The sequence below is a fragment of the Neomonachus schauinslandi genome, chromosome 7 (assembly GCF_002201575.2).
Source record: "Neomonachus schauinslandi chromosome 7, ASM220157v2, whole genome shotgun sequence".
Classification (NCBI taxonomy): Eukaryota; Metazoa; Chordata; class Mammalia; order Carnivora; family Phocidae; genus Neomonachus; species Neomonachus schauinslandi.
The window spans coordinates 117,237,233-117,252,669 of record NC_058409.1 but is presented as its reverse complement, the minus strand read 5'-3'; the positions used below and the strand labels follow the sequence as shown (position 1 = coordinate 117,252,669).

Genomic DNA, 15,437 nt, shown 5'->3' with positions numbered 1-15,437 from the left:
GTGAGAGTATGAGAGTATGAGAAGAATACAAAAGCAGTAAAAATGCGTATTTCTGTAAAACATCAGTCAAGGATTCACAAAAGGGTGAGAATATGACAAATACCTAAAATGTTGGGGGGAGAGGAGTAAAGAATGTGTCAAACTTAAGTGACCATCAACTTAATATAGACTGCCATATGCAGATGTTATATACAAACCTAATGGTAACCACAAATCGAAAAACTCCTAATAGATATACAAAGAATAAAGAGAAAGGAATCAACGTTTATCACTAAAGAAAACCAGCAAACCATGAAAGAAAGAGAAGAAAGGATCAGAGAAAAACTACAAAAACAAGTAACAGAATAGCAATAAATATATATCAGTAATTACTTTGAATGTAAATGGACTAAATGTTCCAATCAAAACACATAGGATGACAAAGTGGATAAAAAAACAAGACCCATCTGTATGCTGCCTACAAGAGACTCATTTCAAACCTAAAGACACCTTAGATTGAGGGGATGGAGAAACATTTATCATGCAAAAGATAGGCCAGAGTACCAATACTTCTATGAGACAAAAGAGATTTCAAAACAAAGACTGTAAAAAGAGACAAAGAAGGACACTGTATAATAATAAAGGTGACAATCCAACAAGAAAATATAACAATTGTAAATATTTATTCACCCAAAATGGGAGCACCCAACATAAAACAGTTAATAACAAACATAAAAGAACTAATTGATAGTAATACAATAATAGTAGGGGATTTTAACACCCCAATTTCATCAATGGACAGATCATCCAAACAGAAAACCAACAAGGAAACAGTGGCTTTGAATGATGCACTGGACCAGATGGATTTAAAAGATATTCAGAGCATTTGATTCTAAAACAGCAAAATACACATTCTGTTCAAGTGCACATGGAACATTCTCCAGAATAGATCACGTATTAGGCCACAAAACAAGTCTCAACAGATTGAAAAAGATCAAAGTCATACCATGCATTTTTTTCTGACCACAACACTATGAAACTAAGGATCAACCACAAGAAAAAATCTGGAAAGACCACAAATACATGGAGGTTAAATAACATGCTACTGAACAATGAATGGGTCAACCAGAAATAAAAAAGTACATGGAAACAAATGAAAATGAAAACACACAATGGTCCCAAACCTCTGGGATGCAGCGAAAGCGGTTCTAAGAGGGAAGTATATAGCATACAAGCCTACTTCAAGAAGCAAGAAAAATCTCAAATAAACAACCTAACCTTACACCTAAAGGAGCTAGGAAAAGAACAACAAACAAAACCCAAAACCAGCAGAAGGAAGGAAATAATAAAGATTAGAGCAGAAATAAATGATATAGAAACTAAAAAAAACAATAGACCAGATCAAAGAAACCAGGAGCTCCTTCTTTGAAAAGATCAGCAAAACTGATAAACTTCTAGCCAGACTCATTGAAAGGGGGGGAGGGGGGGAGGGCTCAAATAAACAAAATCACAAATAAAAGAGGAGAAATAACAACCAACACCACAGAAATACAAACAAGTGTAAGAGAATATTATGAAAACCTATATGCCAACAAACTGGACAACCTAGAAGAAATGGATCAATTCCTAGAAACTTAAAAACTACCAAAACTGGGGCGCCTGGTTGGCTCAGTTGGTTAAGCGACTGCCTTCGGCTCAGGTCATGATCCTGGAGTCCTGGGATCAAGTCCCGCATCGGGCTCCCTGCTCAGCAGGGAGTCTGCTTCTCCCTCTGACCCTCCTCCCTCTCATGCTCTCTGTCTCTCATTATCTCTCTCGCAAATAAATATTAAAAAAAAAAAAAAAAAAAACCTACCAAAACCGAGGCAGGAAGAAATAGAAAATTTGAACATACTGATAACTAGCAAGGAAGATTGGATTAGTAATCAAAACACTCCCAACAAACAAAAGTCCAGGACCAGATGGCTTCACAGGCAAATTCCACCAAACATTTAAAAAAGAGTTAATACCTATTCTCAAACTGTTCCAAAAAACAGAATGAAAACTTCCAAATTCATTTTATGAGGCCAGTATCATCCTGATAACCAAAACCAGATAAAGATACACCAAGAAGGGCGCCTGGGTGGCTCAGTTGGTTAAGCGACTGCCTTCGGCTCAGGTCATGATCCTGGAGTCCCTGGATGGAGTCCCACATCGGGCTCCCTGCTCGGCGGGGAGTCTGATTCTCCCTCTGACCCTCCTCCCTCTCATGCTCTCTGTCTCTCATTCTCTGTCTCGCAAATAAATAAAATCTAAAAAAAAAAGATACACCAAGAAAACTACAGGCTAATTTCTCTGATAAACATAGATGTAAAAATCCTCACCAAAATACTAGCAAACTGAATCCAACAATACATTTTAAAACAACATTTACCATGATCAAGTGGGATTTATTTCCAGGTTGCAAGGGTGGTTTAATATTTGCAAACTAATCAACATAATACATCACATCAATAGAAAAAGGATAAAAATCATATGATCATTTTGATACAGAAGAAGCATTCAGCAAAAAACAATACCCATTCATGATAAATGATAAAGTAGGTTTAGAGGGAGAACATACCTCAACATAAAAAAGGCCATCTATGAAAAACCCACAGCAAATATCATACTCAAAGGGGGAAAAACTGAGAGCTTTTCCCCTAAGGTCAGGGACAAGATAAGGATGTCCACTTTCACCACTTTTATTCAACATAGTACTGGAAGTCCTAGCCAGAGCAATCAGACAACAAAAAGAAATAAAAGGAATCCAAATCAGTAAGGAAGAAGTAAAACCATCACTATTTGCAGATGACATGATACTCTATATAGAAAAACCAAAAGACTCCACCAAAAAAATACTAGAACTGATAAATGAATTCAGTAAAGTTGCAGGATACAAAATCAATGGGCAGAAATCTGTTGCATTTCTATACACTAATAATGAAGCAGCAGAGAGATTAAGAAAACAATCCCATTTACAATTATACCAAAAATAATAAGATACCTTGGAATAAACCTATTAAAGAGGTAAAAAACCTGTATCCTGAAAACTATAAAACACTGATGAAAGAAATTGAAGACAACACAAATAAATGGAAAAACATACCATGCTCAAGTATTAATTGGGAGAACAAATATTGTTTAAATGCCTATACTACCCAAAGCAATCTACAGATTTAATGCAATCCCTGTCAAAATACCAACAGCATTTCTCACAGAACTAGAACAAACAATCCTCAAATTTATGTGGAACCACAAAAGACCTGATAGCCAAGGAATTTTGAAAAGGGAAGTTGGAGGCATCACGATTCCGGACTTCAAGTTATATTACAAAGCTGTAATAATCAAAACAGTATGGTACTGGTACAAAAATAGACATATAGTTCAATAGAACAGAATAGAAAACCCAATTATATGGTCAATTAATCTCGACAAAGCAGGGAAGAATATCCAATGGGAAAAAGACAGTCTTTTCCACAATTGGTGTTGGGAAAACTGGTCAGAAACATGTAAAAGAATAAAACTGGACTACTTTTTCACACCTTACACAAAAATAGACTCAAAATGGATGAAAGACCTAACTGTGAGACCTGAAACCATAAAAATCCTAGAAGAGAGCATAAGCAGTACCAGAGACTCACCTTAGCTTTAGAGACACACGGTGGCTATAGCAACATTCATCTAGATATGTCTCCTGCAGCAAGGGAAGAAAAAGCAAAAATAAGCTATTGGGACTACATCAAAATAAAAAGCTTCTGCACAGCGAAGGAAACAACAAAACTAAAAGGAAATTTACTGAATAGAGAAGATATTTGTAAATAACATACAATAGAGTTAGTATCCATAGAAAGAACTTCATACAACTCAACACCAAAAAATCCAAATAATCCAATTGAAAAATGGGCAGAAGACATGGACAGTTCTCCAGACATTTCTACATAGATGGCCAACAGACACATGAAAAGATGTTCAATATCAGCCATTATCAGGGAAGTGCTAATTAAAACCACATAGAGATATCACCTAACATCTGTCAAAATGGCTAAAATCAAAAACACAAGAAACAGGTGTTGGCGAGAGTGTGGAGAAAAAGGAACCCTCTTGCACTGTTGGTAGAAATGCAAACTGGTGCAGGCACTCTGAAAAACACTGCAGAGGTTCCTCAAAAAGTTAAAAATAGAACTATGCTACAATTCAGGAATCACACCTTTGGGTATTTACCCAAAGAATACAAAAACACTAATTCAAAGGGATACATGCACCCCTATGTTTATAGCAGCATTATTTACAATAGCCAAATTATGGAAGTAACCCAAGTGTCCATCAATAGATAAATGGATAAAGAAGTGGTATATGTATATACAATGGCCTATTATTCAGCCATTTAAAAAAATGAAATCTTGTCATTTGCAAGGACATGGATAGAGCTTGAGAGTATAACGCTAAGTGAAATAAGTCTGTCAGAGAAAGACAAATACCATATAATTTCAATCATATGTGGAATTTAATAAGCAAAGGAAAAGAGACAAACCAAGAAAAAGATTCTTAACTCTAACTATAGAAAACAAACTGATGGTTACCAGAGGGAAGGTGGGTGGGGGGATGGGTGAAATAGATGATGGGGATTAAGGAGTGTACTTTTCATCATGAGCACTGGCTGATGTATGGAATTACTGAATCACTATATGGTACACCTGAAACTAATATAACACTGTATGTTAACTATATTGGGATTAAAATCTAAATTAATTAATCAATTAATTTTGCATTAGGATGGATGAAAAAAATATGTTTCCAAGGCTTCGATACCCACTTTATGCTAAAACTTTCCAAATCCCTAATACTAGCTCTCTCCCCTAAATGCTATACAGGTCCATATATAAAACGACTTGTTGACATCATCTGCATTTAGTTGTCTCCTTAAAATGATCTCTTCCCTCCCCATTTCCTCCACTTATATTCTCCATTTTGGTAAAATTGTTCCAACAATCCATTCGAGCCAGAAATCTAGGAGCCATTCTTGAGTGTTCTTTTCTCTCACCATGAATACATCCAACATGTATTTAGTACCCATGACATGCTTTCCAGCCAATGTTGATCCTATTTCTGGATTCCATCCAATTCTCTAATCCCATTTGCCACCATGATTTCATCTACATTACTAATAGCCTCCCACTGGTCTCTACTCCTTGCATCTTCTCCCATTTAGTCTATCGTCCATACTGGGGCTAGAATTCTCTCTTTAAAAAAGTAAATCTCAAAATGTCACTATCCTGCTCAACCTTCAAGGTTTCCGTTTGCGATTAAAAAAAAATCTATCTAATCTTTACAAGGCCCCTGTGGGGCTGTCTCACGAGCATTCTTTTAGTTCTCAAAATGCTATAATCTTGTTGCCTCTGAATGTGCTGTACACTTGGTTAAGAACACTCAGACTTCATATTGCTTCTTACAGGTCACTAGCTTTCCTTGACTCTCCCACCCCCACCCCAGATTACCTTGTTCTTCACATCTCCTAACACTCAGGACTCTGCACCCAGGCAATTAACTGTACAAAGTATCTATCTACTCTATTAGACTAAGATTAGGAAGGCAGAAACCACATACCCCTTGTTCACCACTTGATTTCTCAGTCCCTTAAACAGTGCCTAGCACAGCGTTGGCTCTAAATAAGTGTCTGTTGAAATAATGATTACACTCACTCTTGCATATAGCCAGCTATTTGAGTCTTCCCCTAATTCCCCACTCTGTTTTCTTCTGAGAAAAAAAGGAAATCTCAACCTGTTATCCTCCGAAAGCATTTTTTTTCCCAGATGAATGAGTGAATGACCCAGCCAAGTGAGGCTGATTGTAAGTCACTGGCCTCTTTAAGCGCGGGGGCTTGGGAGTGGAGAGCTGTAGTAATAGCATCATGTGTAAATAATCGGAGTAGATCCAGGTTCTGAGCCCAGCAAACACGTGCTGCCTGCCGAGCGTGGAGAGGGCGGGCACCCGGAGGAAGGTCCCAGGCGGCCGGAACGTGCTCGCGCCCGTGGCCGCCGCCCGCGGCGCGGCCGCCCAGGTCTCGGAGCGAGCGCACGTGCGCCGGCCAGACCCAGTGGAGGCAGTGTCCGGGCACTCGCGAGGAAATGGAGGGCGAGGCGCTGTTTAGGGGTAGGAAACAGTGTGGGTTGAGTTTCGCCCCGAGAGGGGAGAGCGAGGAAGGAGAGGCTCTGAGGGCCGGAGAAGAGACAGGGAAGATCACGAGCTAGGTAAGGCTGGCCGACCTAAAGCTTGGGAGGAAAGGGGGCGGGGCTGGAGGAGTCGCCGAATAAAAGCGCACCCGGATCGCGTTGCGCGCTTATTCCGAGGTCCGGGTCGGAAGCACTCACACCTGGAGTCCCGCGGTAGGGGGTGGGTGGAGAGGCGGTGATTTAGGATCCCCGCCCCGGGTACGGCCTGGCTCAGAGCTGGCCCAGCTCCCCCTTTGCCGGACTTTCTCTTCCTCGCGGTAGCGGCCGCGGCCTCGGTCTCACTATCGCCCAAGTCAAACCCCTCGGTAGACTCCGCCCGCCACTAGTGGGGGCGGGTGGGGTTGTGGCCCGTTTTCTCAGTGGTCGACGCTTGGTCGGCGTCAGCCGGAGCCCAGCGCGGTGACGCGGCACGTCGACGTAAGTGACGCGCAGGCTCGGGCCGCTCCTCCTTCCCTGAGTAAGTGCCGGCCCGGTTGGGGCGGGGGAGAAGAGGGAGGGCGGGGGAGGGAGAGGCAACCCGGGAGTCGTTGTGGGCCGCGGGCCGGACCGGGTCCCGGGGCGGCGGGAGCCAGGGCCTGGCAGAAGGACTTGGCGGGCCGTTAGAGGGCCGCCACGGCTGTCGGGTCCCTTCCTCTGCCGGACTTGCGCGCCCCGGCGCCCGGAGCCACCGGCGCTCTGCCCACCCCGCTTCAGCTCGCGTCTCCCGACTCCAATTAGGTCAGGCTCGGAGTCCCGCGGCCGCGGCTCCGGCCCCCAACGCGCGGCGGCCACCCGGCTCGCCTTTCTTTCTTCCCTCGCCTTCCTCTCCTCTTGCCTCACCCTCCCCCCTTCTTTTCACGTAGCTGGGGTTTTGTTTTTTGTTGTTTTAAGCTTTAGGGGTTTTGTGCCTCAGCCCGAGCTCATGGGTGTACATTATCATGCTCCTCTTTTGTAGAGCAACCCGACGGCCATGGAGGCCGAAGAGACGATGGAATGCCTTCAGGAGTTCCCGGAACATCATAAAATGATCCTGGACCGATTGAATGAACAGCGGGAGCAGGATCGGTTTACTGACATCACCCTGATTGTCGACGGTGGGTAGGGTGGTGGGTAGAGCAGCGAATTTGTAGCTTCCGTTCTTATCTCCCCTTCCCCCACCCGCCTTTTATACCCACCCTCTATGGCCTGTGCCTTTTGAGTGTGCGCTGGGACCTGGGTGGGGGACTTGTCAGTGTCCACTCACGTAGACCATGTTGCAGAAGGCTAGTTGGCTAGTCACGCTTTCAGCATAATCATCGCATCTTAACTTTTTTGCAGCCTTTTTAAGTTTTCCCATTGCACACTGGAGTGCAAGATGATGGTTTTGGAGATAGGGAGGATATCTCTAAATGTTTGGATAATAGCCTTCTATTCATAAGCTGCTTTGAGGAGCCTTTCACAGCAATCATTTGGGAAGTGTTGATTCTTTCTAGTTTCCCAGATGGTCTTGGAGGGAGAATGTGAGATTCCTTTGCAGCACTGGTACCCTCTTTGGGAAGCCAAATCAAATGGGGTCTTTACCAGTATTAGGAGTTGTCATTATAATGGAGGCAAACGCAGCTTGGGTAACTTTTCTATTTAGTGAAAATAGGCATCTCAAGGCAGGCTATTTATTATAGATCTGCTGCATTGTAGGTCTGCTGCTTCCAAATATTAGGCATGTTAACATGTTTTCCATAGCAAATACATCCAGCTTTATGCTTATTCTATGGCGTTTTCTTCTCTCTTTCCAAATGATGTATGTAACATTTTGGGTTGTGTTTATATTTAGCAGTTTTAAATGAATAGGATATACCTTTGACTCTTTAAGTGGTAAGAAGCCCTGTACCTCTTTCAGTTTTGTAAACTGGCTTTTATAAAACTGACTTAATAAGGTCTTTGAGGTAAAGATCTGGCTTTGTGTCTAATTAAGATTGAAATTTGTCAAGATAGCCGCTAAGAACATTCTAACTTTAGTTCAGTAATTTATATAGTCTTATGATTATATTATGGAGAAAGGTCTACTTTATATAATTTCCTACTTTGTTTTTTGGTTTTACTTTTGATTTTTGAATATATGTGATACTCTTTTTTTTTTTTCTTTTTTTTTTTCCTTTTTAATCTAGGACACCATTTTAAGGCCCACAAGGCTGTTTTGGCTGCTTGCAGTAAGTTCTTCTACAAATTCTTTCAGGAGTTTACTCAGGAACCTTTGGTGGAGATAGAAGGTAAATGCTTGTTTTAAATACAATACTTAGCGAACATTTTAATTGATGAAGAAGTGTTAGTTAATTTAGCAAGATACCATGGGAAATAGGCATCAGTGGTTCCTATCAGGTGACTGGATAAATTGTTCTTTTGACACTTGAGAATTCTTACTTTCAGTAAAGTGCTTCGTAAAATGATCTGTCAGGAAAAACTCTTACATTAGATGGTAGCTGTTGGTCTCTTAAAGGAGTCTCTTCTACTTCTAAAACCAGTGGTCACTGTCTTTTGAAAACATGTATTAAAAGTGAATTCCCATCTTTGTTCAGTGGGCTAAAGTTTCAGACTGGTGGGTTACAGTAGAAGCTGCAGGTTACAGTAGAAGGTTCTTTACTAGCAGAGGTACATATGACATGCACAAAATGAAGTGGGCTGCCACAATACGGAAAAGGCTAGGAAAGATGAACTGAAGTAGCATTCAGAAGTTCTAGCGGATAGAGTCTGGGATGGAAGGAATCATTCAGTAGATACTGCCTTAAAGTAGAAAGTGATTTTTGTACTTGCTTGACTTTTATAATACTAGCTTCCCAAGTGCCAGCCATAGTGCTGTGCAGTTTGTGTGCCTTTTCTAGGATTTACAGCAATCGTTTGAAATAAGTGGTATTATTTCCAATTTACACATCAGGGAACAGGCTGTAAATGGTTACATGCTCAGTGTTGTCCAGCTAGCAAGGGATTCACTTTGTACTATTAATTACTATGCTTTTGTCTTACACTGCTACATTACCTACACCTCCTTGTCATCCAAAACTATAGGAAATAAATAAGCTTGCCTAAGTAAATACATAATTTTAGTTCTTTCAGTGTTTTTGAGTTTTGGTTTTGTATCTTTTTCATGGTGTATATATTCTTTGTTATGAATGAGTTGCCTAGAAACGGTATTCCCTTGGGGAAATTTGGTGCCCTGGGGAGTAAAGAAAATGAAAAAGTTAAGCATGTTCCTTTTGGGGGGGGGGGGTACATTCTAGTTTATCTAGCATTCTGGCTGATACATCCATAGATAATCTTTTCATTATCTGTGATGGACAGAGCCACAGGTATAATGGAAATCCACAAAGCTTACTAAAGTGAGAATCTAGCTGTCTATACGGTATTGGTTTCTATTACAGGGCAAGATTTCATCCATTCATTTACCTGAGGTACTGTGTGACACCAGGCAGGTAACTTTACTTCAGTTGCATATTTGCCTCCTCATCTGAAGAGTCCTCATTACTTTATAAGCTTGTAATGATTAATTGAAATAACATATGCAGAATGCTGAGCATAGTGTTTGGTGCATTGTCAAAGCTTAATAAATTGGGGCTATTTGTCAAATTTTGAATACCTGTTACATGTTGTGCACTATACTAGACCCAGGAAATGAAGAATTGGTGAATAAGACAGCCCTTAAAGAATTTGCAAATTTAATCACAGATTAACAACAGATATAGAAAGGAGTGCAAAAAGTGTTACAGAGACTTTTATTGTGGAATGGTATAGCTGAGGGGAGAGAATGAGTAGTTTAGTCCACCTTAGAGAGGGAAGATTTCAAAGAGGAGTTGACTTCTTTTTAAGCAGAATCTTAAACAGTAAGTGGCACAGGCTAGAATATGCTTTGCTTTTGGAGCAAGGAGTGTACCTGGAGAAGTAGGGTCTTCTAAAGACTAACCACCTTGAGATTGTTTTTTGTGCCTTTTAATACCTCTGACCTACTGTCTCCATTATAGTATAGCACATACAAACCTTTAGTATTTAATATAGGCAAATGAGAAAACAGAATGTAAGAACATTTCTGTTTTTGTTATTTGCCAGATTCAGGTTTAAAAAATCAATGTGGTTCAGTGTTTTCTTAAGCCATTAACTTTGGGATCACTGTACCACCTGGCTATTGAGAAAGCCCTGGGCATGTAATTCGAAAACCTCAGTTTTATTTACTGTTGTCAGCTGTATAAGCTTGAACATGTTGGCTTCCTTTTTTTTTTCTTTTAAATCTGTAAGATACATCAAGTAATTTTGTATTATGTCATGAGCATTTTGAATATAATGACAGTCTGTGTTAAAGTCCTTTGTTTTGTTGATTTTGGTTTGTTTTGTTTCTAGCAGGCAGTCAACCTGCTTTAGGTTCAGACTGCCTTATGTGGATTGTGGATGCAATTCCAATTTAGTTTTCAAAACTTTTGTGGTGGTGTTCAGGTCCCAGGTGTGCCAAGCTGGGTGGTAGACCGCATCATAGTGCGGTACTCAAACCCTTTGCTGTGCTGCCTCAGCTCAGTTCTTCACATGTGTAAGTGGTGGCTAGAGCAAGACTTCATTCACAGAGGACCTTCTTCTAGTTCCCTCTTCTGACTTTTTCTGCACTTTAGCTCCTAGGAGCAACTTTCCCTGATCGTCTGGCTAGAAAACTGGGGTTTTAGCGTCCCTGTGCTGTCATATGCTTCCCACAGTGGGATCTGTTTCCTAGACAAAGCGATGAGAGAAAAAAAATAAGATTTCTCTCCATGCTCTTCAGATCATAGTCTATTTCCTAGTTCTCTGTCAGAAAGAAAAACTTTCTCTCAGAATTGAGTGCCTGCTTGGTGGCCACCAGCACAGGTGTGCAGCATCAGAACTGGAACTTGCTTTGAGGCAGGGCTGAGAGGAGTAATAACCAAGGATTTCCCGCCCCACTCATACTCTACATTCCCTTTCCTGGTTCTAGCCAGAAAGAGTTTCTTAGGCTTTTTTGTCTGTTCCTCCTACCGAGAAATGGGATTTGGGCTGTCTTCAAGTCTAAGCTGGGATATATTTGAGGAAAAATAAAAACACAGGAAACTCAACTGCTGTTCTTTGAGTTTTGATTTCTCTCCCCAGCCTGCTTGCTTCTGTTTATCTTTCAGAATCCTTATATATTTGCTTTATGTATTCTTCCCAGGATTTATGATTGTAAGCGGTGGACAAGATGGAGTATGGAGTGGTAGAGTGTGCTTTCTTTGTCTTAGCCAGAATTGGAACCCCCATCTGTAAAATATGAATAATGACCTCACTCTATATATCTAGAATGCTGCCCTCTTTTGCTTCTTCCTAAGTGAAAAAAAGAAGATGCAGGTTAAGGTGTTCATATTAACAGTTTCTTTAGATACTCAGAAAAATTGTGTTCTCCTGCACACCTCTGTTATGAAAGGAGCAAGGGATTAATTAGAAAGTGGGCTGAGATTTGAAAGTTACCAGACTAGTCCTCATGGAGAATAATGTTTTTGCAACTGTACATCATCTGTCACCACATCGCTTACCTGGTTAGGTGGTATCAGTTTGGTTCATGTTAGTTAATTAGGTCAGTGATTTATTCCTAGGACTAGTGCTGGACTGGCGACTTAAGAAGCACCTAAGATGCTTATAAAAAAAAAAAGGTTCCCTATCCCAGTTTTGATTCTGGAGATCAGAGACCCATGCTTTTATTAAGTTTACAATGATTCTAATTAACCAAAATTGGGAACTAAGTCTACAGTTCCTTATTCAAATCCTTGGAGACCAGATGTTTCTTGAAATTACAAATTTTCTAAGATAATGCAGTCTGTGACATTACTCCCAAAGGGGTCTTAGGGTGACATCCTGTAACCAAAATAATATTTTGGAAGAGTAGCATATTAATATTTACTCTAAATGGGATAAATAGTCCCATGTCAGTTCAAACCAAATTTTGCTGCCAAATTTATGGGAAAACTCCTGGTCTTAAGAGATTTGGGGGACTTTGGGATTATGAATAAGAGATTGTGGGCCTGCAGTGAATGAAGTCATAGGTATTCAAACTCTTCCAAGCTGGAATGTTTCCTGCCATCATCTTACATAAAAATCTTTATTTTGGACTTATGAGTTGGGCCATCTAGGGTTGATTCTAGTTTTCATCACTTAAGTAACTTGCCAAAGTCACAGTTATTGATTTTTCTGTGCCTCAGTTTTCCTATCTGTAAAATGGAGATTACAATAAAGTTCTCCATAGGATTGTTATGTTAATACTTGTGAGGTGTTTGGAGTTGTGCTTGATATTTGCAGTATTACATGTGTGTGTTTGATTAAAAATCAAAATCTTATTTAAGAAAAATTTACATGTTTTTAGAAAGGACTTTTGTTGCACTTTTAAATATTTGGTTAAAACTCCTTAAAAAATTTTTTTAGTTACTTTCATATAATAAAGAATAACATGGTCAAAAGATAACCAGGAGAATAAAGATTTAGGAGACTCAAAGTAACCTTCAAAGAATCCAGTTATATTTAGTTTGCTTATGCAGGTGTATAAAGTGCCTAGGAAGAACATAAAAGCATTTTTGTATTTGCGGTTGTGTATATTGTGTGCAGTTTGGACATGGGCATTTCTTAGTGTAAAAATTCTATGTTAAAAATAGTTTTGGGCGCCTGGGTGGCTCAGTTGGTTGGGCGACTGCCTTTGGCTCAGGTCATGATCCTGGAGTCCCGGGATCGAGTCCCGCATCGGGCTCCCTGCTTGGCGGGGAGTCTGCTTCTCCCTCTGACCCTCCCCCCCTCATGCTCTCTCTCATTCTCTCTCTCTCTCAAATAAATAAATAAAATCTTTAAAAAAAAAAAAAAAAATAGTTTTCTTCTGGGGTGCCTGTCTGCCTCAGTCGGTGCAGCATGTGACTTTTGATAATTGGGATTGTAGGTTCAAACCCCAAGTTGGGTGTAGAGAGTACTTAAAAATCTTTTAAAAATAAATAAAGTAGTTTTTCTTTGTTTCAGTAGATTTTTGTAGCCTTGCATTAGCAGATTGAAATAATAATATATAGCATTGAAGAGCACAAAGAAATAGAGTATCTTTTGGGCCAAAATTTAAACATAAAACTTGTAAAGAAAAGTTGGAATTGTGGAAGCTTAATTTTGAAAGTGACTTTAGCTCTTATTCATTCCTATTTTGTGTGTCTGCATCTTAGGGAGCATTGTGTTAGATACTGTGAGGTGAGTGTACAGAAACAATCATTTCCCTCAAGTAGCTTAGAGTCAAGAGATGCCCATGAGTTGTAATTGTCAGAACAAGTACAGAGTTCAGCCGGTGGGGTGGGGAGGAGCATTAAAGAAAGTTTCATTAAGTATGTGGCATTAGAATTGGGCCTTCAAGGGTGCTGGGATTTGTACAGAGATAAAGTGATTAAGCATTCAGGAAGGAGGGTAAATATTAATAAAGGCAAGGAAGCTTTAGAAGTGAAGGGTTTGAAGATCAGTATATAGTATGGGATTAATAGAGTTCAAAATTTGGAAGGGAAAAATAGTGGTAAATAGAAAAATAATGTGAAGTACCTTGAAATAAAGGCAGAGTGGTATGGAACTTTATTTGCTGAGCTGTGGAAAGCCCTTGAAGATTTGGAGCTGAGTTGATGCAGAGATCCCTGGCAGGAAAGTAGCATGTCTGACCTGTAATAACCCATTCGTATATTTGAGTGGTAGGTTTTACTGTCATAAGGGCCTTAGAAATTTTTGGGAAAGATCTTAAAATAGTTTGGTAGTTACTGCTGGAACTTGGTACAGTCTTACTGTACCGTTAATGAGAATTCCACCAGGAAATAATTTTCCAAAATTCAGATACTAATCAGGTTTCAAACACTGAGCTTTTTTTTCTTTACTAATGTTAGAAGATTTGAATCAACATGCATATATGCTAATGTACATCTTTTTTTTACAGGTGTTAGTAAAATGGCCTTCCGTCATTTAATTGAGTTCACATATACAGCAAAATTAATGATACAAGGAGAAGAAGAAGCCAATGATGTATGGAAAGCAGCAGAGTTTCTACAAATGCTAGAAGCTATCAAAGCCCTTGAAGTCAGGTAATTACTTGCTTAGCGACACACAGATAGTTATATTCAGTCACGTACACCTTGTTAGTCAAGATTTTATTATATGTGTTATGCCGTAAAGAACTGACATTTTAAAATTAAGAATATTTAAGGATCTATAAAATTCTGGATACTGATTGCTCTTTCTCCCACACTTGATTTCTTTTTTTTTTTTTTTTTAAGATTTTATTTATGTATTTGACAGAGACACAGCGAGAGAGGGAACACAAGCAGGGGGAGTGGGAGAGGGAGAAGTAGGCTTCCCGCCGAGCAGGGTGCCCGACGTGGGGCTCGATCCCAGGACCCTGGGATCATGACCTGAGCCGAAGGCAGACGCTTAACAACTGAGCCACCCAGGCACCCCACCCACACTTGATTTCTTGTCCTTATGTAAAAACTGCTAAGGATAACTAAAGTAGCATGTTTTGTACCTGGTAAAATAAGGAGGACTAGGCAGCATTTAAAGGAGTTGTTTGTGTCCCTGTAAACTGTTTTGTTGGATTTGAGTTGTTAATTGCACCAAGCCATACTCTAAAAAGAGTTTGGCTTACCAAGATTAACCTAGTACTGTTTAAAAATAAGTGAGGAGGGGCGCCCGGGTGGCTCAGTTGTTTAAACGACTGCCTTCGGCTCAGGTCATGATCCTGGAGTCCCGGGATCGAGTCCCGCGTCGGGCTCCCTGCTCGGCGGGGAGTCTGCTTCTCCCTCTGACTCTCCCCCTCTCATGCTCTCTATCACTATTTCTCTCAATAAATAAATAAAAAATCTTTAAAAAAAAAAAAATAAGTGAGGAAATGTATGAAGATTAATAGACCAGATGGGGGCGATGATCAGTGAAGTTAGAAATACGGTAGCCAGTATGCATGCCATTTAAGTCTGTATACTTGCTAGATGAGCTAAATCTAGCTCTGAACTCTGAAGCACCTAGTGCAAAGAAAAAGGAAAGAAAAATCCTAAGTTACATTATTCATGGTTATGAGAACAAACCAGTTGCTTAGGAGCCGTTCCTGGTATTAAGACACAAAATTTCTCGTAGAAAGTATTAAGAAAACATTAAATGATACAACGAATAAAGACTTCCAACATCTTGCGTAAAGAATAGTGGTACTGTAATATAGTGACCGAGAAAAAGAGCTCTGGAGTC

General features: G+C 40.1%; 1 protein-coding gene across 5 annotated transcripts in view; it reads left to right on the top strand.

Annotated features, from left to right (window-relative positions):
- The first annotated feature begins 6,054 nt into the window (after positions 1-6,054).
- Positions 6,055-15,437, top strand: part of ZNF131 (zinc finger protein 131) — a 29,207-nt gene continuing 19,824 nt past the window's right edge. Inside the window, exons 1-4 of one of the 5 annotated variants that reach the window (XM_021696581.2) lie at positions 6,055-6,248; positions 7,165-7,303; positions 8,354-8,455; positions 14,140-14,284. In XM_021696581.2, coding sequence (XP_021552256.1) covers positions 7,180-7,303; positions 8,354-8,455; positions 14,140-14,284 — 371 coding nt within the window. In that variant the 5' untranslated portion in view covers positions 6,055-6,248; positions 7,165-7,179. Of the gene's footprint in view, positions 6,249-6,999; positions 7,304-8,353; positions 8,456-9,602; positions 9,653-14,139; positions 14,285-15,437 lie in introns of those variants that run through there. The other 4 variants (XM_021696590.2, XM_044916928.1, XM_021696594.2 and 1 more) reach the window with 4 other exon arrangements.